General features: G+C 55.6%; 1 protein-coding gene and 1 long non-coding RNA gene across 3 annotated transcripts in view; both read right to left on the minus strand.

Annotated features, from left to right (window-relative positions):
• Positions 1-3,299, minus strand: part of LOC133241572 (uncharacterized) — a 17,260-nt gene extending 13,961 nt beyond the window's left edge. Inside the window, exon 1 of the long non-coding RNA XR_009734633.1 lies at positions 636-3,299. This is a non-coding gene — a long non-coding RNA (uncharacterized LOC133241572). The remainder of the gene's footprint in view (positions 1-635) is intronic.
• A 9,998-nt stretch (positions 3,300-13,297) lies between these two features.
• Positions 13,298-24,654, minus strand: LOC133241573 (mas-related G-protein coupled receptor member D-like). Of its 2 annotated transcripts, XR_009734634.1 has the most exons (4): positions 24,032-24,654; positions 20,636-21,591; positions 16,207-18,536; positions 13,298-16,099 (listed from the first exon to the last, which is right to left on the minus strand). XR_009734634.1 is itself a non-coding variant. In XM_061407272.1 (3 exons), exons 2-3 carry the CDS (start codon positions 21,587-21,589, stop codon positions 18,510-18,512), a joined length of 981 nt encoding a protein of 326 aa, XP_061263256.1. In that variant the 5' UTR covers positions 21,590-21,591; positions 24,032-24,654; the 3' UTR covers positions 13,299-18,509. The 2 variants fall into 2 exon arrangements, 1 of the variants encoding a protein (XP_061263256.1); XM_061407272.1 differs by having other exon boundaries at positions 13,299-18,536.
• Positions 24,655-25,286: the final 632 nt, after the last annotated feature.

The following is a 25,286-nucleotide window of genomic DNA, read 5'->3' on the forward strand; positions in this document are numbered from 1 at the left end:
CAGATTGGCACATGTAGGGGTGTAACCTGGACAGGGACACACGGGGCCCAGCTTGGAGGAAAGAGGTTGGTGGGGAGGAGGGCGGTCTCTCTGGAGCTGCGCCTCTGGGAAGAGAGGCCCGGCCAGCTTGGGGGATGCTGCCCTTGGTTCATCTCCTTCCCCATCACTGACTGCCTCACCACCATGGACCACGCCTCCCCGCCGCCCCTCATCCCCACCTGGGGGGCCTGGGAGCGGCTGGTGATTAGGTGTCTGTTCTGACTTCCATCACCCTAGGAAGCCCAGTTTTTCTCTTTTTGTGCCGTCGGGCCCTGGAGGCCGCTTACCCAGCACCTCCATGGATCCTGACCTCCCCCCAGACCCACAGGTTTGTCTGCCCTGCTTCTGACAGTGCTGGCCCTGCCCCCGGCCTGGCGGCCCTCTCTGTGCCACCTCCTGTGGGGATGTGCCCCCTGCCCATGCCAGTGCCTCCAAGCACACGGCACCTCCCCCTCCCCATTCCATAGATATCTACCTGCACATGTTCCCTCCAGCTCCCCTTCTGTGGATGCCCACCTGCACACGGCCCCTCCACCTCCCCTTCCATGGATGCACACGGCCCCTTCCCCTCCCCCTTCTGTGAATGCCTTCCTTACTTGCTCTCATCTGGTGGCTTTAGGACTGAACTGTCCGGGAAGAGGAAGGAGGGTCTCCAGGAGCCACACAGTCTGAGGATGATCCAGGTCAGCACAGAGAGTGCTGTTGAGTGCAGAGCCACCATTTCCGCTGCTCGAGCGCCCTGGCTGCTGGGAAATTTGGACAGGGCGACCCGGTCACGAGGCGTGTGCGTCAGAAGCATCCTTTTGTGGTTGCTGAGGGCCCCGTGGCAGCTCTCTCCTCCCAAAGGGTGCTAATCCCTGCCTCTGTGTTAATAAGCCCTGATCCTCTTGCCACAGGGAGGCTCTGGGTCCTCCGCCGGATCAGAGAACACATCTGAATGGCCACAGCAGGGCCAGGTTTGGCGACGGGTTAGAATTCAAGCAGGATCCACCAGGATCTGCCCCCTGGGTCCACACACAGGTGCTAAAAGATGCTGGCTCTTCCACTGGGGATGACCTGCAGCCACCCCTCCTGCCACCTTGAGGAAGCCCGTCTGCAGGAGAGAAGGAGGCGAACACAGAAGCAGAGTCAAACCAGGGTGTGGGAGTAACCGGCCCACGATGTCTGAACACCTGTATGCAGCCATACCTGATCCCCAACCCATTCTTCTCAGTGTCTCAGACTAATACATCCCCTTTTCTAGATGAGAAAATCTGCCCTGGGTTTCCATTCCTTGCAGCTAAAAGGATCTGCCCTGATCCAATTGTGCCCACGACTGTGTATCTTACTGGGCCTGTCCAGTCCTGGCACAGAGGTGGTGCCCAGTCAGGGCCCCTCCCCTCATTAGGGAAAGAGCAGGCCCCGTATCTTCATCTGTGTGCTCCCCCAGTGGGCCAGCCCACTAGGAAGAGCTCCAAGCAGAGGAGGAAGGCAGCCCTGTGTGGCAGGGGTGGTGGGAGCCCCGAGCTGTGAGCTCTGAGTGTGGATCCAGCTCTGTTTGACGTGGCTTCTGCACGTGGCTCCCCTTTGAGCCCATCTCCTCCTCCGTCACAGGGACCGGGGAATGGGCCACCTTGCCAGCTGTGCTGAGATGTCCACAGAGGGGCAGTGGGCAGTGTATTGGTGAGGTCTGGGCTGTGCTACTGGGCTCCATGGCAGGAACCCCCAGCCCCACATGGGGTCCTCATCTCTGCCACTGCCCTCCACTCAAGCCGGGTTTGATGCGTGGTTAAAATGTAGTGAGTTGAAACAGCACAGAAGGTTTCCATTTCTCATCCCAGAGAGATTTTGTTCAGAAAGTATTCGTAGCTTAAAAAATGTGGAGTTCCCTGGTGGCTCAGATGGTAAAGAATCTGCCTGCAAAGCAGGGGACCTGGGTTTGACCCCTCAATCAGAATGATCCCCTGGAGAAGGAAATTGCAACCTACTCCAGTATTCTTGCCTGGAGAATCCCATGGACAGAGGAGTCTGATGGGCTACAGTCCATGGGGCATCGAGGAGTCAGACAAGACTGAGTGACTAACCCTCAACCTGGAAAGGGTAGCCCAGAAAAGGAGAGAACAGCCCAAACCAGAGGAGCGTGGTCTGCCGGCTCCTGTAGGTTCAGGTCTCCTGAAGGAGCAACTGGTGTTGGAGTCCCTTCTGGGTGGTCGTGCGTCTTCTCCTCCGTGGGGGGCACCCATGTGGGGGCCTGCTGTTTTCTTCTTTTTGCTGTGGGGGTGATACAACACAGCATGGAGCCCTGGCTTTGGAGCATGTCAGCCCTGGGGCACATGCTCAGATCTGCCTTGTACAGGCTGTGTGGCCGTGGGGCTCAGTTTCCTCATCTGTCAAATGGGGACATAACAGGACACCTCACAGGGTTGCTGTGAAGCTCAAAGGCTTTAAACTCACGAGGCTCTTGACACAGTGCTCCTGTGCTCAGGAAGTATCTGCTGTCCTTGACGTCTTGTTGCAGAGCTGAGATGGCACAGGTGGCTTCTCCTCCAGGTTCACCAAGTGATGTTTCCTGCGCTTGGCCAAAGCCAGGGTGCCTGGGGCCCCAGGAGCTGCCAGCCGACAATGCTGTATGTCAAGCCCCGTGCCTGGGCTCGGGGGGGGCATCTTGAGCTTCCTTCCACGCAACAGGTGCACCCTCCTCGCCTGCTGGTGGGCTGTGGGCAGCAGTGGGCCCTGCCCTGCCCTGCCCTGTGTTTACCTGGGTTTGTTTGGAGCGTTACCAGGTGATCAGAGAGGGTTGATGGGCACCCGGCTGCTGTGGGGATGGTTTAGGCCTGACTTACAACCTGGCATTTGACAGGAACTGTGTTCCATGCCAGGAGCATTGCAAAAGCTGCAGCCTTATTTGGTCTGGAAACTTCTCTGCTCGGAGGAAAAGTGGAGCCAGGGAGCCGATCTGGACTCACCCTGGGCGGCCAGAGCCTTAGTGATGCCAGCTTGGGTTGTCCGGCTCGTGAATTCTTCTCATCTCTCACTTCTCTCTTTGTGGTGGGCTGCCTGCCCTTTTCAGCGACGGTTCCCCCCTTTTCCGCCAGAACCACCGCTCAGCTCTCTGTCCCCTGCCCACAACTGCCGATGAGTTATTTTGCTGCACAGCTTCAGTGAGGTGGGGCGATCGTACCATGAAATCCACCCATTGCCAGCGTGCAACACAACAAGTTCTAGTAAATTCACAGGACTGTGCCACCCTTCACCCCGCCCCCCCCTCATGTTCCCTAATGCAGTATTAGGGCAGGAAGTCCCCTTCCATCCTTAATTTGCTGGGAATTTTTGTTGATTTATTTATAAATTTTTATTAGTGGTTTTATTTTTAAATCACAAATGGTTTTGGACTTTGTCATAGGTTTTCCATGCCTGTGGGGATGACCACGTGGGATTCATCTTTTATACATAGCTCTCTGGTGGTGGTTTGTCTTTCAGCTGCTAAGTCGTGTCCGACTCCTTGCGCCCCCATGGACTGCAGCACTCCAGGCTTCCCTGTCCTTCACCATCTCCCGGAGTTTGCCCAAACTCATGTCCATTGAGTCAGTGATGTCATCCAACCATCTCATACAGTGGATTGCGTGAATTGAATTTTGAATGTTAAACCAACCTTGAATTCCTAGGGTAAATCCCACTGGTCACAGCATACAATGTTTGCATATGTTGCTGATGGGGGTATGTGATCAGAAACATTTGGAAATCACTGTTTCAGCGTCTGTTGCAGATCTGAAGCGAGTCTCCTTAGGGCAGGGTCCCCAGTCTTTTTGGTATCAGGGATCGGTTTCATGGAAGACAGCGTTTCCGCGTGTGGGGGTGGAGGGGGTGGGTTTAGGACGATTCAAGTGCATTACATTTTCGGGCATTTTAATCTAATGGTGCCGCTGATCTGACCGAGAGGACCGATTGGTCTATAGTCCAGAGGCTGGGGCTCCCTACCTTAGGGGGAAGCCGTACTTGGATTCTTTTCATGAACTCAGTTAGGGATTCCAGGACCCAGAGAGAGAGAAACCCAGCAGAGGGCTGCTCACGCCCGTCTTTCCCTCTCAAACATGTCCTGAGGCTGCCACGTCGCTCGCTTCAGCCTTCAACCCCACAGATTCAGCAGTCAGAGGGGCCTGCCCCTGGGACTGGCCTGCTCACCTTTCTCAGGGGTGGATGGAACTGGCTTTTGGGGTGAGTTGGGGTTGAAACCCACCTGTGCCCAGCCGAACAAGTCTGGTGAAACCAGCTGCGGCCCCTCAGAGGAAGGGCTTTCTGTTACTTTTTTTTTGCTGTGCTGTACAACATGTGGGATCTTAGTTTCCCGACCAGGAATTGAACCCAGGCTCTGGGCAGTGAAAGCACGGAGTCCTAACCACTGGACTGTCGGGGAATTCCCTTTTTTTTTTTTAAATTTGCTCAGAGATGCTGCGGAGGCTGCTGGTGACCCCGGACAGACAGAGGCTGTGAGTAGCCATGTGGGGCTGCCCGGGGCTGGCTTTCACAGCCAAACCAGGGCAGGGAACTTCCGGTCGAGGCTCTTCAGTGAAGGGAGCGTCCTGGTGTCTTTTATGCCCGTTCCTGGAGCGAGAGGACAGAGGTCACGGCTTGCTGGTGAGCCTCCTCCCTGGGTTCAGCACATGGAGCCCCAGCAAGCCCCGTAGGGACTGCTGCCCCGCCGCCGAATGTCCAGGGAACACCCCTCCCTGTGAGAGCCGGCAGGTCCCCGATCATCTGGGAATGAACTTGTCTCTTGCTCCCCCAGCACAGAGCCAGCCCTCTTCCGGTCCTCGGCAAGCCTGGGGACAGTGGTCATGCCTCTCTGTTCTTTATTCCCCCTGGTGAGACCCCACGGGGTCCCCCGGCTCCCATCACGAAGGGCAGGAGGTACAGAGCTCAGGCTTCTGGTCAGGACAGCGTCACTAGTTGGGTCTCAAGTTGGGGCAGGACCCTCACCCCGATCCCTGACCCGACACTCAGCAGTCCTAATAAAATGGAAAAGGAATTCTAAACACATGGAGCCACACCCCCCTCAAAGATAAACATCCCCGTGTTCCAGAAAACAGACAGAAACTGGGCGGTCAGAGGCGGGAAGCTGCTGGGCCTGCTGGGCTCCTGGTCTGGTTGGGGCTTTCCTGTTCGTCAGAGGCAGAAAGGCTGCTCCCGTTGCTATGGCCACATAACAAATTTACCCAAAACTCTGTGGTATAAAACTACCGTTTATCCTGTTCCCTGTTCTGGGCTCAGGAATTTGGACAGAACTCAGCAGGACCCAGCGATTCTAGACGCTGGCCTGTGGCTCAAAGCGGGAGGACTCCGGTGAAACCAGCCCCTGGCATATCGGGGTCAGGCCGATGCCTGTCTCCAGCCAAGGCCTTCTTTCTGCTCGGCTTCCCTTGAGCCCACCCTGGGTCCTCACTCTCTTGCCCTGAGCAGCTGTTCCCCATAAGCCAGACTCCCGAGTCCTGAATCCCCCTGTGCTTCTGGGAAACGGGGCCTGAGCCACTCGGGGCCTTAATGCCAATTACATGCTGATGGCACCCCAAGGATTATCTTCTCTACGATCTTCCCTAGCTCCAAATATAAGTCTGCTCGCATCTGCCCTTGGGTATTTAGAGGCATCCCGAACTCAACGCGTCCCTGTCTGAGGGCCTGATCAGCCCCTGGGTGGTGGACTGGATGGTGGCCCCCCAAAGCTATGCCCACATCCCGATACCCAGAACCTATGAATGAGATCTTTTTGGATAAAGGGTATTTGTAGATGTAATTAAGGATCTCAAGGTGGGATCATCCTGCTGGCTCGTGGGCCCTCAAGCCAATGACAGGTGCCCTTATAAGAGACAAAAGAAGATAGACGGGAGGGAGGAGGGGGGCACCTGGAGGAGGAGGCAGAGGCTTGAGGGATGTGGCCCGGATCCAGGAGCACCTGGAGCCCCGGAAGCTGGGACACGCAGGAAGGCTTCTTCCTCCCCTAGGGCCCTGGGAATGAGCGCAGCCCTGCTGACCCCTTGATTTTGGACTTGTGGCCTCCAGAGCCAGGGGCAGACAAGTTTCTGTGTTTCAAGCTGCCCCAGGACACTGACACGCCTTCTAATCCTGCAGCTCTTTCAGGTCACCTGCCGGGCACCCTCACAGCCATCCTGTTCACCTCTTTCTCACCCCCGCACAGACCTGCCAGCAAGTGCGCTGTGCCCTGCCTTCAGACCATGCTGGAATCTGCCCGCATCTCCCCCTCCTCTGTGGCTGCCCTGGCTCCCACGCAGCCTGTCTGACCTGGATCCCGGCCCAGCCTCCGCCCCGTCTGCCCTGCACTCTGCCTCGGGGTCCCCACCTGTTTCACAACGTCCTTCTCCCCTGTGTCCTCTTTTCTCTGCTTCATTCTGTGATGCCAGGCTGATGCTCCGCAAACCGCATCCGTATCTGCCAGGGTCCAGCCCTGGCTGATCCAGGGTATTCGAAGCGGGGACGGCGTCGGCGAGGATCAGGATACAATAACTTCAATTAGATATTAATTAAAGATGTAAAGAGTAATAGGATGAGGATAGCTCAGTAGGAAAATTCAGTGGAGAATAGAGGCTGAGTAGCTTGGTTTATGCGGGAGACCAATAAAACTTCAAGACAAGAAGTTTGCACCACTTACGTAGGCCGCAGGCATCCTTCCATTCTTCCGAAGGAGAGGAGACACTGAGGCCTCCCCGGTCGGATCTTAGAAGCCCAGGCATAATTAGTAAGCATGGCGGGTTCCGTGCTCCAGATGGAGACTCAGCCAGAGTGAGAGAGAGACATGGGGAGACCAGTATTTCGAGAAACTGATCCCAATTCTTTATTTTCCATGGTCTACTTTTATACACTGAGATGTTATGCAAAAGTCACGCGGGGTCAGCAGTCCTGACTTTTATCAAAGTCAGGTGCTTCATACAAATGTATACAGAGGTCTTAGGGGTGTTACATCATCTTCTGGCCAGGGGGCCTGCTGACAATTTATGACCCTCTCCTTGTGACAGCGGTCAGTCAACCAGGACACTTATTTCTCCAGGGGTGATTATTCTTAAAAGAGACGCCACCCAAATAAAGTTACATTCCTATAGGGTGAGGGTGTAGTGGGTTTTAGCTAAGGAAAGAATGTACTTAGCCTAAGGTCTAACGTGATTAATATCAAAGGTTAATACTTATTTCTTCTATATATTCATTAACGTGTGTAAGGGCAGGGGATGTGGAGACTTAGCAACAAACATTGGCTCAACAAATGAAAAACGCTTCACCAACACAATTTCTAATCAGCCCATTATACTTATACTAATAGTTTTCTAACTTTTCTAAGGAACCTGTTTTTAGAAGGTTTAAAGTTGGGAGGCTGTGAGCAATCACATGTGGCCGGACAAGCCTGTCAGGCAGGCTAGAGAACCTTCAGAGGAGTTTGTAGGTTAAAACACTCTTGTCACGCCCAGGAGTTTTTATTAACTGGAGCTCTAGGTTAACTCCTTCTCCGAAAGAGGTGGTGGGGGACAGCCCCCCGTAAAGTCATAGGTGTAGGTGAGAGCACAAAGTAATAAAGCAGGCAGGCTCTGGTTATGGGGGTAGATGCTCGAGGATTTCCAGGGGGACTCCTGAGGCTCGATCCCGCCTTTGCGTATGTCGAGCCTCCTTCCTCATGACCTTTGCCACGGGCGGAGTGCCTCACTCTGGCCCCCAACACTTATCCCCCGGTCCTCCCGGGGCTGGGCCCCTCCTGTCCTCCCAGTGCTGGGGGTCACGGCTAGCCGCTCGTTTTCTCTGTGCAGCTGGAGTCCCGTGAGGCGATCCTGGGTCTCAAGTGCCCACGGTGAGTCCCCTTTTTCCTGACTGGAATCCACTGGCACACTGGTCTCCCAGCTTCCAGCCTGGCACCCATGAGCTGGTCTCCACAGAGCAGTCGGAGAGTGGGGGCGAGGGGTGGTCCTGACACACACACACAAGCGGGCCAGAGTTTGCCAGAAGGGAGAGGGCTCTGGGGTTCCGGTGAAGTTTCAGGGCTTAGCAAAGTGGGACACAGGACTTCCCTGGTGGAGCAGTGGATAAGAATCTGCCTGCCATTGCAGGGGACACAGGTTCCATCCCTGGTCTGGGAGAAATCCACACGCCGAGGAGTGGCTGAGCCACAGTTGCTGAGCCCGAGCCCGGGAGCCTGCGAGCTGCAGCTGCTGAAGCCTGAGTGCCCTGGAGCCTGCGCTCCGCAACAGGAGAGACCACCGAAACAAGAAGCCCACACACAACTGGAGAGGAGCCTGCACAAAGCTACTGCACAAAACGAAAACCCAGCACAGCCAAAAAAAAGAAAAAGTGGAATACACAGGACTTTATTATTAACACTGCACTGTTACAGTATCTGCCTCCCTCCTCCAGCTAGATTGGTGTTTTGTTTTTTCTTTTTTTTTTTTAAAATTTATTATTATTATTTTTACAGTAGGTTCTTGATGGTTATCTCTTTTAAATATAGCAGTGTGTACATTCCAACCCCAAATTCCCAATCTATCCCTTAACCCCTACCCTCCCCCACTGGTATCCATAAATTCTTTCTCTATGTCTCTGTTTCTGTTTCTGTTTTATAAGTAAGCTCATCTATATCATTTTCTTTTTTAAAGATTCTGCTTGTAAGGGGTATCACATATTTGTCTTTCTCTGTCTGACTTACTTCACTTAGTATGATAATCTCTAGGTTCATCCATGTTGTTGCAAATGGCATTATGTCACTCTTTCTAATGGCTAATATTCCATGGTTTATACAGTAAGTTCCCTACAAACAAATGTGTTTGGTTCCAAGATCGAGTTCCTAAGTCCAATTTATTCATGAGTCCAATAGTCAGCCTAAGTACCGGCTAACGCAGTCGGCCATACAGCACTGCACTGTAATAGGTTTATGAAGTGGGCCGTTTTCTAAAGTCTTTCTTGAATTCGTTAGTTTTGTTTATGGTTTAGGGTTTGGTTTGTCGGCCTCCAGGCACGTGGGATCTTAGCTTCCCGATCAGGGACTGAACTCGTGCCCACCCCTGGTATTGGAAGGCGAAATCTTAACCGCTGGGCCACTAGGGAAGTCCTGCATGGAATAGGTTTCTAATACTTTTCACACAAATAACACATAAGATACAAACACAAAAAAATAAAGAAAACGACTTTGATCTAATAGTACAGTACCTTGAAAAGTACAACGCTACCAGCTACATCACTGCTGTTTTCAGGCTTGATTCCAGACACCCCGGGCTTGACATAAAGGTGTGCTCTACGCAGTTCCGTGCAGTACACAGAAGCACAGCCGCCTGTAGAGGTGCACACACGAGACAGTGTACACCAGACACACGACTGGACGTGTAAACACTCATTAGCATCTTTGAAAGTTCGCAACTTGAAGATTCACATGTAGGGGACTTACTGTATGTACCAAGCATTTTGCTTTTTTGTTTGTTTTTTATTAACTGTGGGCTACCCTGGTAGCTCAGTTCAGTTCAGGCTCTCGGTTGTGTCCAACTCTTTGCAACCCCATGGACTGCAGGACACCGGGCTTCCCTGTCCATCACCAACTCCTGGAGCTTACTCAAACTCATGTCCATTGAGTCGATGATACCATCCAACCCCCTCATCCTCTGTTGACCCCTTCTCTTCCTGCCTTCAATCTTTCCCAGCATCAAGGTCTTTTCTAGTGAGTCAGTTCTTCGCATCATAGCACAACCTGGTAAAAAAAAAAAAAATCCGCCTGCAATGCAGGAGATACAAGTTTGACTCCTGGGTCAGGAAGATCCCCTGGAGAAGGGATAGGCTACCCACTCAAGTATTCTTGGGCTTCCCTGGTGGGTCAGATGGTAAAGAATCTGTGTGCAATGTGGAAGACCTGGGTTCGATCCCTGGATTGGAAAAATCCTCTGGAGGAGGGCAAGGCAACCCACTCCACTAGTCTTGCGTGGAGAATCCCCATGAACAGAGGAGCCTGGCAGCCTACAGTCCATGGGGTCACAAAGAGTTGGACACGACTGAGCAACTAAGCACAGCACAGCATTAACTGTAGGCCGCACCCGAATGGCGGACTTGAAATCAACATGGTGAGCTGCGACCAGGGACTTTAACAAACAGTGGCATGAAATAGAAGGGGCAGGATGGAGTGATCAGACGGTGACACACGCGGTCAGAGGAGGCGCTGTCTGATGAAACTTTACTCAGGGCTCTGTGTGTGCACGATTGTGATGTAAATGCATTTCTTTCAGTGAGTCTTGGTTCACGGTGTTTATAAGCTTCATGGGGGTGGGTCTGCACCTGTCTCGCCCCCGGATCCCCCTCCTGGGGCTTCTGATCATCTGTCCAGCGCATGACTGGGGTTCGCCCCTCTGCAGCCGGGTGGAGCTCTCTGATGGTTCTGCGCTGGGAGGTTTTCTGAGGTCATCTTGCTGTGGATTTTCTTCTCTGTGACGTCTCTCTGCCCTTTCTCTGGATTTCCTCTCGTGCACAGGGCAAATCTGGACATATTTTCTTTTTACATTTTCCGTTTTCTCTCTCTTGGTCTTTTGCTTTCTTTCTGTGAGCCGTTCCTCAGGCTTATTTGCCCAACCCTCATATTGATATTCAGGTTTTAAAAATTCCTACGATCACATTTTATCGTGATTTGAGAACTCCTTCCTTTCCCTCGTCTCTATCCTCCTTCCTCTCTTGGGGTGCAGTGCCCTGCTCCCTGCGCCCCTCTTCCTGCAGTGATTTTATTCCATATTTCCGTCATCTGCCTTTGCTGGAGGACTCTCCTCAGACACCTGGTCCTTGTCCACTTGGATCCGGTGAGGCCTGCATGCTCAGATGCTCACGGGCTCCTTGACCTAGGGCTCTGCCGGGGAGCCAGCTGCCGGGCCCCGGAGCCAGGGGTCGGAGGTCAGTATCCGTCTCTCCCCTTGGACTTGTCGGACTCCTGGCAGCGCCAGGGCAGGTGGGCTCACGGCATCTGCTGCTCATCTCTCCTCCTCACACCCTTTCCTCTGCGTGGGATCCCTGCCCTGACTGTGCCCCTGGCCCCAGAGCAGAGGGGCCCGTCTTACTCACCGCAGAGATGAGACCTGCGCCGACTCTTCTCCTGGGTCTGGGGAGGGGGCTTCGCTGAGTAGCATCTCGGATCTGATCATCAGACTGTGTCTTTTTAAAATTAATTAACTTATTTATTTTGGCTGAGCTGGGGCTCGCAGTTTTGATGGGTTTTCTCTAGTTGATGAGAGTGGGGCTGCTCTTCGTCGCAGCCCAGGAGCTTCTCGCTTCTGTGGCTTCTCCTGTTGTAGAGCATCGGCTCTAGGCACGCAGGCTCAGTAGCTGTGGTCCTCGGGCTTCGCTGTGGGATCTTTCAAGATCAGGGATCGAACCTGCGTCTCCTGCACTGGCAGCCGGATTCTTATCCACTGCACCCCAAGGGAAGTCCCAGGTCCCTTTTCTTTTTTAAAAAAAATTGTGGTAAAATACACATAACATAGAATGTACCATCTTAACCGTTTTGAAGGGTACAACTCAGTGGCATTGAGTAATATTATACAGCCATCACCACTGTCCACTTCCAGAACTTTCTCATCTCCCTGAAAGGAAATTGTGCCCCCTAAACTGTATTCCCTACCCCAGCCCCTGGTCACCTCAACTTTCTTTTTTAAAATTATTTTTTAATTTTATTCTTAAATTTAAAAAAATTTAAACAATCTTTGATCACATCCCACGGCCTGCAGGACCTTGGTTCCTTGACCGGGCTCCGTGGGTTACACCCACACCCCCTGCGCTGGAAGGCAGAGTCTTAACCGCTGGACCGCCAGGGAATTCCTACCTCTATTCTACTTTCAGTCTCTTAAGCGATTGCTTCTCTGAAAGGCTTTCCTACCTCCTTGTTAGTTTATTTCCCCTGCACCCCCTTCCTCAGCACCCAAGGACCCCCACTTCCTGAGCTTCTGGTGATTCTGTGGAATCAGTCGATTTGCCTCAGGAGTGGCCTTCGGTTGATGTATGCCTTTAATCTGCCATCTGATCTCTGGGTTGGGAAGATCCCCTGGAGGAAGGCATGGCAACCCACTCCAGCATTCTTGCCTGGAGAATTCCACGGACAGAGGACCCTGGTGGGGTCACAAAGAGGCAGACGCAACTGAGTGACTAACTTTCACTTGCCATCTTTACCCCAAAGTTCCTCTATAATATTTAGGAATTCATCTTTTTTGCAGATACTTTGTAAAAATCAAATGGTAGAATCATCTTATAATCACATTGTGTAATCATTTAATGTTAACGTTTAAGGATAAAAATGGGATGCAGAACTAGAGATTCAGTAGGCTCCGATTTATGTAAGAGCTTCCCACGTGGCACAGTAGTAAAGAATCCACCTGCCTATGCAGGAGACATGAGTTCGATCCCTGGGTTGAGAAGATTCTCTGGAGGAGCAAATGGCAACCCACTCCAGTATCGTGGCCTGGAGAACTCCATGGATCGAAGACGCTGGGCAGCCACACAGTCCATGAGGTCACAAAGGCCGGACACAACTGAGTGTCTGAGCACACGTGCTATGTATGTAAAAGACACCCACGTGCGTAAAGAAGAAGGAAAGTTGTAAGGCCAAATTCAAACATCTCTGACCTTTGGGATTTGGTCTAGTGCTTGTCATTTTATTCAGTTCTTGCACTTTTTAAAAGTTTTCCACAGTGCTGAGTGTGGTCCTGTGATCAGTAGGGAACAGATCCCTGCAGGGTGCTTCTCCATCCTGGGTGCTTCTCCATCCTGGGCATCCTGTGGTCCTGGTTGGCTGGGGGTGGGCCTGGGTCTTACATAGGTGGGAGGAGGGGGAGATCTGCCCGATTTGTATTCTAGAAAAGTCCTTCTGGGGATGACCAAGAGGAGGAGGTGTCTTCAATGAACCAGAATCATGGAGGACGGGGTAGGTAGCCAGAGTCTGGAAGCGTGGCCAGGCAGAGAAGGCTGAGGGGCACAGCTGCTGAATATTCACGGGTTAAATCATCAGAATTTGTGGCCTGATCCCCGTGGGGTAAGGGCCTGGGAAGACGTCCATATTTCTGGCTTGGGTGAAGGGTGACTTAATGGTTCAGGAAGTCCCGCCCAAATGTTCTTAATAATAATCGTATTCCTCTCATTTCTAATTCACACATGCAGCCCAGAAGGTCTGCATGCCTGGCAGTGTGAGAGGGTGAGGAATTCTGGATTTTCCAGGCCTGTCAGTCAGGGAGATTGGCAGCTGCCAACAGTATGTTCCCCTGGACTGCTGCGGGCCCTCGCAGGGTGGGGTGGCGGGGGAGGGCGGGGCAGGAAAACTGCAGCCCCCCAGGGGAGGGGAGCTTCCAGGGAGATCTCCGTCCTCCACGGAGAGAGGCGGCCAGCGCCCTGTGTCTGGCCGTCCTCAAGCCGGCCGGATGGGGTCCGAGCCCTGGCTCTCCCTGGCCCAGGGTCTGTCCCATGTAGGCATCGCTGCGTGTGTATCGGATGTTACGTATTTATGTGGCTCTGACATCTGGCCCGTTCTCTATGGCACCGTTCAGCTGCTGTATTCCCTCTCCCCCAACTCTGGCCAGCTCCTTCAGGACATCTTTTTAAGGTAAAATTCACAGGACGTAAAATTAACCACTTTATTTCATTGTTTTGTTTTGGTCATGTGGCCTGTGGGATGTTAGTTTCCCGACCAGGGATCAAACCCACGCCCCCTGCATCGGAAGCACGGAGGCTTAACCACTGGACTTTCAGGGAATTCCTAAAATTAACCATTTAAAAGATAATTTATTTTTGGGTGTGCTGGGTCTTCACTGCTGCACAGGCTTTCCCTCTGGTTGCAGTGCGAGGGAGTCTCACTGCGGTGGCTTCTCTCCTTGTGGAGTATGGCTGGTAGGGAACCCGAGCTTCAGTAGCTGTGGCTCCCGGGCTCCAGAGCACAGGCTCAATAGTTGCAGCACACGGGCTTAGTTGCTCCACAACGTGTGGGATCTTCCTGGGTCTGGGATGGAACCTGTGTGTCCTGCACGGGCAGGCAGATTCTTTACCACTGAGCCTTCCCTTTACCGGGGAAGCCCTAAAACCAGCCATCTTAAAGTGAGCCTTTCAGTGGCATTCTTAATGTTGCAAAGCTATCATCTCGTTATTGTCGTTCAGTGGCTAAGTCATGGCAGACCCTGCGACCCCATGGACTGCAGCACGCCCGACTTCCCTATCCTTTACCATCTCCCCGAGTTCGCTCACATTGATGTCCACTGCGTCAGTGACGCCATCCAACCATCTCATCCCATCTCTCACCTCTATCTGGTTCCAAAATGTTTTCATCCCTCTAGAAGGAAACCCCAGATCCACCAGCAGTCACTGCCCATCCCTGAGTCCCAGCCTCAGGCAACCACAAACCTCCTTTCTGTCTCTTTGGATTCACTTACTTTGGACATTTAATACAAATGGAATCGTACAATATAGCCTTGAGTGTCTGGCTTTTTTCACTGAACCTTGTCAAGATTCATCCACGTGTCAGTGTGAATTCCTTCTTACACCTGAACACTGTTGTATGGTATGGCCGACCACATCTTGTTATCCATCGGGGTGGTAGACATTTGGACTTTCCGACTTTCTGGTTACTGTGAGTAGTACTGCTGGGAACATTCGAGTGCGAGCTTTTACCTGAAGCTGTTTTTACTTCTCTTGGAGTGGAAGTGCTGGGTCAGATGGTCACCCTGTGTCCCTTGGAGTTCTTGAACAGCACATGGTGGCTGAGCATTCTGGCCTGCCCTTGAGCCAGGCTCTTTAGGACTGTGAGGCAGGGATGACCGTTCCCACCATGGCTGGACCGGCCTCTGAGCCTCTGCACCATGGAGGTGCCTCCTTCAGATGGAGGAGCCGGGTTAGTGCTGGTGAGGGCGGGGCGGGCCCCCATGACTCGGGCTGTTGAGGAGCAATCTCAGAGAGCTGGCTGACCCCAGAGACCCAGGGAAGAGCTGGGAGGGGGCGCCCCTGAGGGACGGTGGCCAAGTGGGCCACCGTGGAAGGAGGGCTCCGCTCAGGGCTCACCCTCCAGACTCCCCCTCTCACTCCCCACTGCTCCTGGAAGAGGGAGCCGGGGCTCAGCGGTGAGTGATGACCAGTGGGTTCCAACCCCCAGTGTAGCCCAGAGTTATGATCTTGATCACTGGCTATGCTGTGTCCCCCAACCTCTGAAATTTCACTTTACCATGCATCGCATTGAGCCAAGAATTACACTGAGTCTTCTTGAAAAAAAAAAAAAATTGGAAAAACGAATGATGAAACCATTCTCACTCTGCTTACCCAGCTGGGCCCTTTTAATGGTTTGCAGATCGCCCTCCGTGTGTTTGCGCATTTTTACAGCGTTACCATCCGGCTGCTCATACCCTTGTGTGTTCTGCTATTTTCCATTTAATGTGTCATAAACATTGTCCCATGTTTTAAAAATATTTGTCACAATCGTCATTCAAAACTGCTTCATCGTATTACATCACGGAGCTCCCCCAGAATTCAGGAAACCATTTTCCCGATGTTATTTGGATCAGGGGTTGCCAAACGGTTGCCCTCAGACCCAATCTGGGCCCCTGGCCCTTTCTTTGGGTACAGCCCACGAGCGAAGAATGACTTATACATTTAGTAATGGTTGAAAAAACTCAGAAGACTATTTTGTGACATACGAGACGGGTAGAAAATGCAAGCGTCAGTGCCTATTAATGAAGCTTATTTTATTTTTGTGTATTTGTGTCTGGCTGCCCTGGGCCTTGGTCGCTGCGCAAGGGCTTTCCTGTAGTTGAGGCGAGCGGGGGCTTCTCGCCGCAGCGGCTTCTCTCGTTGTGGAGCAGCAGGCTCTGGAGCGCGTGAGCTTTGTCAGTTGTGGTGCAACGGGCTTAGTTACCCCTTGGCATGTGGGATCCTCCCAGACTGGGGATCGAACCTGTGTCCTCTGCGTCGGCCGGTGGATTCTTAACCGTTGGACCACCAGGGAAGTCTGAAATATTTCGCTGTAGTGATTCCATTCCACTTTCAGTTTTAGCATATGTAAGTATGTTACCCAGTTTAAAATACTGAGGATCTGATTCTGATACAACTAAAAGAGAAACACGGAAAACAGGACCCTAAGTCCGTGCGAAAGTGTTACTGGCTGAAAAGGTTAGGAGGCGAAGCATCTGCCGTGATTCAGCTAATCAGTCTCACCTGGTTCAGTGAATGCTTTGTCTGCCAGAAGCACTCTGTAGCATCCTACTTTAGTGATCTTTCAGGCAGCAACAGGCTAAAGTATCCCTACAAGGAGTTGCTTTTTCCTAATTAAAAAAAAAATAGCTCCAAGTCCCCTGAGAGATATTAGTCCGAATTTATTCTGTTTTAAAATGCTCAGTTTGTGGTCATTTGTTACATAAGCTACAGGAAATAAGCATGCCTGGTAAAGACTCCTCCAGCCTCTGCCCAGGGAGCTGGGGAGGAGGGTGTCCCTGACTGTGTGTGTGTGTGTGTGTGTGTGTGTGTGTGTGTGTGTGTGTGTGTGTGTGTGAGTGTGTGTGAGTGTGCACACGCTTAGTGGTGTCCGACTGTTCACAATCCTGTGGACTGTAGCCCGCCAAGCTCGTCTGTCCGTGAGATTTTCCGGGCAAGAATACTGCAGTGGGTTGCCATGCCCTCCTCCAGGGGATCTTCCCGACCTGGGGATCGAACTCGCATCTCTTGCATCTCCTGCATCAGCATGCGGGTTCTTTGCCGCTAGCACAATCTGGGAAACCCAGTGCATGTAGCTTCACCTTTTCTCCAGGTTTCAGGACGAGCTTCGCCTCTGCTCTGTCTTATCTGGAGCCACCACGTGCAACCCCGGGGTTGGTTCGTTCTAGGATGGAGGATACTAAGCTTTCATCTGTTCGTCTGTTTACTGTTAACCTGCAACTTCGTGCCAGGCTCCGGATTTGCTGAAAAGTATGGTGGCTCAGACAGTAAAGAACCCCCTTGCCAATGCAGGAGACCCAGGTTTGATTCCCAGACTAGGAAGATCCCCTGGAGAAGGCCATGGCAACCCAGTCCAGTATTCCTGCCTGGAGAATCCCACGGACAGAGGAGCCTGGCGGGCTGCCGTCCCTGGGGTCACAGAGTCTGGCACGACTGAGCGACGGAACTGCAACAGCCGGTTGCCATATTTTGTTTCCGGGCCGAATGGCTCTGTGTTTAGTTTCCTTCTTCTGCGTCCTCCTGGCTCTCGCCCAGTCAGACCGCAGGGAGCCAGGTCTGAAAGGGCAAACGTCCCCTTGGCAAAGGGAGCCGATACGCGCCTCTGGGGGCACGGGGGTTGGGCAGCAGAGTGGACGGGAGTGGACTGGAATGGAGCTGTCTGACCAGGCTGGAGGGAGTCATCCTGATGGCCCCCGGTCGTCCCGGCCTCCCCGGCCACCCTGGCTCTCCTGGTTATCCCCACCTGGGTCCCCTCATCCAGCCCCCTTGGTCAGCCTCACTGCCCTGTTTACTACCCTGGCCTGAGTGTGCCCTGGGCTCCGTGAGTCCAAAGCGGAGTTCCTAAGTCAAGGACGGGCACAGCCTTGCCCTGGAAAATGAGGCCTAGGTGATGTAAGAGCCACATCAGTCCCGGCCTTACCTGGGATGGAAGCTCCTCCTCAGAGATCCCACGAGTCCCCGTGCGGGCTGACATCTTTTACCTGACCCTTGGTGGATCCAGGGACAGGATGGAGAGGGCCTGGGATGGCTCAGGCAGGGCTGGGCTATGCCCACCCAGCTCTAACGCAGCTCGGGTCTCCTCCGCAGAAGGCCCCGGGATGACACTTCTCAGCGCTTGCTGATAGATGGAGGCCAGACCAGCACACAGCAGCCTGGTGGGGGCGGGGAGGTGGCTGTCTCCACTTTACAGATGAGAAGACAGCTCTGCGAGGATAGAAGGTCCCCACAGAGGTGATGGCGGAGCCAAGTCTCAAAGCCAGAGCCAGTCCTTTCCCCGCCCCCGATCGCTGTGGTCCCTCAGTGAGGGCGGGGCCTTCCCGCCTTCTCATCCCACTTTGCCGTCACCCAGGACTGACTCCTGCATGGGAAGCGGGACTCAGGAACCACAAGCCCACTCACTGCAGTGGTGGGTTTAATTCTCAAAGTTACAACTCCATCCAATTCTGACTTGTTTACAAGTAATACACCTTAACAGATAAGGATACAGAAAGCTTGAAAGTCACAGAAAGAGAAGATGCACCACACGAACAGCAAGACAAGAAAGCTGATGGAGCTGCGATAATATAATATAGACTGTAAGGAATTGACACCTCTCGATTCATGAGGGCAGCTTCATATTTTACCACTAAATCTCCAATTCCCCAGGATAGAACACCCCTAAGCTCGTATGCTCCAAATAACACAGCCTCAAAACAGATAAAGCAAAGAAGCAGCCCATGCGCAAAGCTTGCTTGTTCATTCTGGAAGTCAGATTTTGGTAACGGATGGCAGTCTTTGCCATCAGCCTTCGGCAAGGTTGTAAAGAATCAGGCCTTCCTCTTCGGGAGTTTACCCTACAGAGGGGAGAAAAAAAATATCACATATGCATGAAACAGCCGAAGACCAGTGGTCAGCTCTGGGTGAGGATGGTGTGGGTTATGTACTATGGACATCAACAGGCAGATGCACTCATCATTCACTTTCATTCACTTGTGCCTACATGAATGCCAAGGCTCCCATCTGGGCATGGGGGAGGGCCCTCATGGAGTGTGTCATTTGAGGAGGGCCCTCTCGGAGATCAGAGAAGGCAATGGCAACCCACTCCAGTACTCTTGCCTGGAAAATCCCATGGACGGAGGAGCCTGGTAGGCTGCAGTCCATGGGGTCACGAAGAGTTGGACATGACTAAAGTGACTTAGCAGCAGCAGCAGCTCTTGGAGATGAGTATGGACTGGAGCCATCTGGGTTACCACCCCACCCCACGATCGTGGCTGCTGTTCCCTGGGCCCCCAGGCCTGCCTGCCCAGCGGCACATTCCACAAACATGTCCTGGGCCCCTCTCTGTGTCGGGCATTGTCCTCGGTGTGGAGCACAGCTGTGACCCAGATGGACACAGTCCCTCTTGGTGAGCCTGTAGCACACAGCGGGGAGCCCACAGGGCAAGTGGAGTGGGGTGGGAGGTCCAGAGGGGTGTGTGTGCTGTATTATTTTATGTAAGGCAGTCAGGAAAGGTCTCTCTGAAGAGGTGACACTTGAGTGATGACCTGAAGGAAATGAGGGAGAGAGCTCTGCACGCAGCTGGGGGAGGAGCATTCTGGGCAGAGAGAACAGCAGGTGCAAAGGCCCTGAGGCAGACTGGAGCTGGTGGGCGGGGTTGCAGGAGGGGTGGTCAGAGGGCACGGAGCTGGGTGGGGGAGACCATTGCTGCCCAGGGGTCCATGCAGAGGAGGCAGAAGAGCCCCAAAGGAGTGAGTGGATGAAGCCAGGGTGCACCTGTGAGCACCCCGTGAGCATTGACACTCGACCTGCTCGAGCTGCTGTTAAATGCCCGTTTAAATGTTAAACACCACCTATTAAATGCCTGCTGTATGCGTGGTCCATGCAGGGTGCCCGCTGCTGCAGAGTGTGGCTGAGCAGAAACCGCCTGCCCTTGTGACTCTTGGTGAGCACGGACCCAGCGGGGTGGCAGTCCCACCCCAGGCCTCTGTTTCTGGCCTGTAGGCCTCTGGGTGAACAGGGCGGCACAGGGACCCAGGGCCTTGATGGATCCCATGGCTCCCAGGGCCCTGCCCCTCTCAGCCACCTCCGCACTCTGGCCGGGTCCAGGACCCTGGGGATCCCAGAGTGTCTGCCAGGTACGCTCCTCCGTCCACTTTGGGCCGCCCGCCCCGGTGCTGGCGCCATGCATGCCTTCTCTCGCCCACGGCCCACGGCCCGGTCAGCGCCATCTGTGCTGCTCCCATGGGGCATGCGGGCTGCCCCTGCAGCCTGTCACCCGTTCTGGCACTCAGCTGCTGCGTGTCCAGTGAAGACACAGAACCACCAGGACTTCCCTGGCGGTCTCGTGGCTAAGGCTCTGCACTCGCCATGCACGGGGCCCGGGCTTGATCCCTGGTCAGGGAACAAGATACTGCGTGCTGCAACTCAAAAACCCTGCGTGCCGCAGTGAAGATGCATGCGGAGAAAAAGATTCTGCAGCTGAGACCTGGGGCAGCCAAGGAAATCAGTGTTAAAAATAATACTGAACCACCTAGATACAATGGACACTGGCCCTCACCCTGAGCCCCCTGACCACTGCCCCAGTTGCCCTGCCTCTCCCGGGACCTCTCTGATGATCCAACAACTGAAGGGTTGGGACCTGGCGGTGGGGGGCACCCGCCAAAGCTGTGGGGTGGCTAACAGCTCTGTGCTGTTCACCTGACTGCTGTCAAGAGTTCCTGTGTCCCCGGGCCCGGGACCTCAGCTTCCTCCTCACTGCCTCGCACGCTCGCCCCCCCCCCCCCCCCCGCCCCCCGGGACCTGTGGCACAGCAGCTGTTTGCCTCTGGAGTGACTGCTGGATGCTGGGCTTGGGAAAGGGAGGGAGCTGGGCAGGGAGCCGTGGGGCAGGGCTCACATGGCTGGCATACGGTGGGCGGCTCGGGGCAGGGCCCCAGAGGCTCTCAGACCCTCACCTCGTCACTGGGGTCAGTGGAGGGCATCTCCCGCTCCTCCAGCTCAGGCTCCTCCTGCAGCACCCTGCTGAGCACGGCTCCCAGGGGCTCCCTCAGGCTCAAGCGGCCCCCACTGCCCACCAGGAAATAGATCATCGGTTTGGTGCTGCTGCTCACGGACAGAGAGAAGCAGGTGAAATGGCCGAAGAGAGTCTTCGCGCTCTGGGGCAGGTCCAGCCAGTAGAGCAGGAACCCAGAGATGCTGAGGGGCAGGGCGCAGGCGAGGAACATGAAGACGCAGAGCAGGACGGCCACGTAGAGGCGCGTGAGCGGCCGCTGCCACGGGGGCGAGCTCCTCTGCACCTGGATGCAGAGGGCCATGCCGGACAGGGCCATGATGGGTGTGAAGCTGACCAGGGTGAAGAAGTGCAAGACGGTCTCCGCCTTGGACCCCAGCCACGAGTGGGGATGCTCAGCCTCGTCATGGAAGTACCAGGCTGGCACGATGAGCAGGACGGCCAGCAGCCAGAACACGGCGCACACCGCAGCTGACAGGCGCCGGTGCCAGCGGCCCCGGTACCAGGTGGGGAAGAGGCCGGGGAGGCAGGACTGGGCACTGGCGGCTGTCAGCAGGCTCAGGCTCACGGTGTAGGCCAGGTACCCGGCGCTCCTCACCGCCCGGGGGCCCAGGCGGTGCATGTGGATCCCCCAGGAGCTGGCGCTCAGGACGGTCAGCGTGGCCGAGCAGAGGAGGAAGAGGAGGTCAGCCACGGCCAGGTGGAGCAGGTAGATGCCCAGTGGGCCCCTCCGCCGCTGGAAGCCCAGCAGCCAGACCACCAGGCCGTTGCCCACGATGCCGCCCACGCAGGTGAACACGACCAGCGCGTCCAGCACCTCCCGTACTGTGTCGGGGGTCGCCGGGGTGGGGCCTGGACTGCTGCTCCTGGAGCCGCTGCTGTTGAGAGTGTTCTCCATCCCTGCCAACAGTGGGGAGAGGGCTGAGGGCCACAGAGCTGGGGTCCCTGCAGCTCAGGTACCCCCACCCCCAGGGAGTCCTCTGGTTATACCAGCTGCCAGTCTTTGGAGCCATCGCTGGCCACACCAGGCCACCTTCCCTCACTCCTAATTCAGGTTACGTGCTCCCAGCTCTGGGGCAGGCCAGGGTCCGTTTCTGTTGCTGGATGTGACGGTGGCCAAGCTCGGGGCAAGGCTCCGAGTCCCCAGGCTTGGCCGTCGGTACCTGCTGCAGGCCTGGCCTCCACCCTGCTGGGGGCGGGTCCCTCGGAGCCTCTGAGTGGCTACTACTCCCGGGCCTGCAGTGGTCAGCGTGGGTGGGCAGAGTGGCCGCCGATGGGCAGAGTGCCATGCATGGCTGGTCACTGTGAGGTGCCCCCTGGAAGAGGTGGTGGGCACTGCTCCTCCCTGGGATCAGGGATCCCTGGGCCTGGCACCTCGCACCCCATCATAGTGGGGGGACCAAGTGGGACACAGCATGCTCGGTGAGCTCCCTGACCCCTGACCTCCCCAGGTGCCAGAGTGCGCCCTGCGGTCAGCACGGCCCCTCTGCAGTTACTGCGGGGCTTGCCTCCTGCCAGACCCAGCTGTGAGCACCACGCTGGGCCCAGGGAGGGCACGATCCACACAACACCTGCCGTGTGGCTGACGGCCCGGGCGCCCCAGCCCTGACGTGTGTCCACACTCTGACGGGCCTTCGCGTCCCTCCACCCGGGGCTGGTTTCATTCCTTTTGTCCACTGACTGCCTGATCTGACCCCCTCGCCCTCCACCCGGGCACGCAGGGCTCAGAGGCCCAGGGTGGCAAAGCTCAGCGTCCTCGGGGCTCGGCCGGGACCTGGGGCGGACTCCACAGCCTGGGACTGGAAGCACCACGTGGCCTTGCTCTCTGGGCTTGCGGCACCCGCCAGGGTCACGGTCCTCACACCCACTCACAGGGCTCAGCTGCCTCCTCGGACCCAGATGCGGGGGCAGGGTCCCCTGGGAACCTGGCTCACACGTCAAGGCCCTGGGTGCGGAATCAGGGAATCGGTCTCCGGGGCAGCTGCTACTTTATTTTACAAAGGTTGTTTCTTTCTGAACTAATGGTGTAATGGATTGTATCACTTCTAACCAATATTCATACATGCTCTGTCGCTCAGTCGTGTCCAACTCTTTTCGACCCCATGGACTGTAGCCCACCAGGCTCCTCTGTCCGTGGAGATTCTCCAGGCAAGACTGCTGGAGTGAGTGGCCATGTCCTCCTCCAGGGGATCTTCCTGACCCAGGGATGGAACCCGCCTCTCTTATGGTCTCCCACATTGGCAGACGGGTTCTTTACCTCTAGTGCCACCTGGGAAGCCCCAGTGATATTCATATTACTGATCATATTGTTTATTCTCAAACTGGTCACTGAGGCCTCCTAGTGCCCAGCCTGGGTGAGGGTGGGGGATGGGACCTGAACGAGGCCCCTTCCCAGTCCCAAGGGACCCACACCCCCTCCTACCTCCCCCCAGAGTCAGGGCCGAGAGATGCTGCTCGAGGCTGAAGGGGCTGCTGGGGGAGGGGGGTGGCAGCCGTGGCCCCAGGCCGTGTGCCCTTAACCTCTCCTTACAAGAGACCCTGAGTCCACCACCCGATTGTCCTCCTGCAGATGTGTGTGGAGGACAGCGTGGGGTCTGACCACTGAAGGCTTCAGAAGGATCAGGAACCTCGGGATGCTGCATTCCACCAGGAGAGTCCTCCCACCCTTGCGCTGTCTCAGGGCCCCCTCCTCCCCTGCTGGACCCCCCACCTTTGGCTCAGACACCAGCACATGTACCCCCAACTCTCCAGTGTCCAGCCTGGAGTTGTGACCTCCTCCAGCCCCCTGGAGACCCCTCCCCATCTGCTGAGAGGGCCATGCAGGTCCTTTGGGCTATGGTCATCGGGTGGGGCACGGATATCAGGGGACGGGGGGGCCGGCCAGCCTCAGCCCCCTGACAGTGATTCTCAGCCTGGACACCCACCACTGGATGGCAGAGCCAGGCACTTGGCAGGCGGGGGTCTCCCATAGACGTCTGTCAGACGAGAGGAGGCGTCCGGGCCATGAGAGTCCCTCCCGTCCCCGGCACCCTCAGTGAGGACTGTCTGTGTTCGCCTCGAGCTGGGGGCACTTGCTGGGGGCCAGACAGACAACACCCAGGCACCCAGGGCGGGGCTGTTCCCGCGTGGGGCTCATGGCACGGCCGGCCCTGGGGATGGGAGGAATTCACCGGACCTAAGGGCCACTTTCCCACCCGTCTTTCCCACGAAAGAGGAGACTTGGGACCGTCCAGGCCTCGGGTCCGCCCGAACCCCGGCCCCAGAACGAGCGGCCTTGCTCAGGGTGCACTTGCCGTGCGGGGTAAGGTCTGACCTTGGGCTTGAAGCAGCGGCTTCTTACCTGGCTCGCCTGTGCCGTCCGCGCCTGGAGGAGGACCCAGCTCCTGAAGGCCTAGGTGGCTCCCTGGGGCCCGGCCCTTCGGCTTCTCTGGCCACAGGTCTGGCTTCAGGCTTGCAGAGTCCGACGGGCCGGTCCCCGGGATCCACCCCAGGCTCTGCCTCCTCCTCTGAGGAGAGACGCCCAATCCGTCTACGGGAAGCAGGGCCCTTGGGGGACCAGCTGCATTAGGCCTCTCCCTGCAGGAGCCTAAGGCTGCGGGCTAATGGGCTGCCCAGGAGGCCCCACAGGAGGGCGGGGGCATGGAGAAGCACCAGTAGCCAGCCCCTCACCCCGCCCGGTCTCCACAGGGAAGGTTCGGGGCACTGGGCTTTGGGAGGGTCTCCAGCTGGGAGCTCCGGGGTCCACTGAGAGCCTGGTGCCTCTGGAAGCCAGGAGACCATGAGGCTCGCCCTGCAGGGTCGGGGCTGGCAGAGCACCTGCATGGAAACTTCTGGATCTCTGAAGCTCCTCACTGCAGGAGGTGGAAAGACAGACCCTGGATAGGGAACCCCCAAGAGGGTTTAAGGCCCAGTTCAACTCCGGCTGTCACGTGACTCTGGGAGACTTCTGTCCCCTCGGCCCGTTCCTCTATGTGTAACAGGAAGTTTCCACAGAGGCTTCAAGGGAAGGTGTGGCAGCGATGCGGGGCTGGGGGAGGTGGCAGGTTTGCTGGGGGGAGGGGGACAAAAGGTTTTCTTTGGGGCAAACCTCTGATGGGCAGCGACCCCAGCCCTGGCCAGGGGCCCTGCCTCTCACCGGGGAAGCACAGAGGCCTGCCCTGCTCCAGAAGGGGGTCCTGTGTGTTGGGATGGGGGTGCCTGTCAGCATGGCACGCGGGAACCCCAGACGCAGGCTCCTCCAGGGTGAGGGAGGCAGTCAGGAGCCAGCCCCACCCCCAGCTCAACATGCACCCTAGGGTGTACCTTGGCGAGCTGCTAACTATCTGTGACAAAGTTCCCTCGTGGTGGCACATGTCCATCTCATAGAACGGTTGGCGCCTGCCCGTTGCTGCAAATGCAGCGTCTTCCAAGCAGATGGACCACTTGCCATGGTTCCCAGTTGTTGCTCAGTTGCTCATTCTTGTCTGACTTTGCGACCCCGTGGACTGCAGCACACCAGGCTCCCCTGTCCTTCACTATCTCCCAGAATTTGCTCAAATTCACGTCCATTGAGTCAGTGATGCCATCTAATCATCTCATCCTCTGCTGCCCTCTTC

Source organism: Bos javanicus, chromosome 29 (genome assembly GCF_032452875.1).
Source record: "Bos javanicus breed banteng chromosome 29, ARS-OSU_banteng_1.0, whole genome shotgun sequence".
Lineage (NCBI taxonomy): Eukaryota > Metazoa > Chordata > Mammalia > Artiodactyla > Bovidae > Bos > Bos javanicus.

Bases quoted from the DNA above. Each gene is read 5' to 3' on its own strand.
- LOC133241573 (XM_061407272.1), bottom strand. From the start codon at position 21,589: ATGGAGAACACTCTCAACAGCAGCGGCTCCAGGAGCAGCAGTCCAGGC. The intron at 18,537-20,635 runs GTGAGGGTCTGA...TCCCCTCTGTAG, and splicing joins CCACTGACCCCAGTGACGAG to GGTAAACTCCCGAAGAGGAA.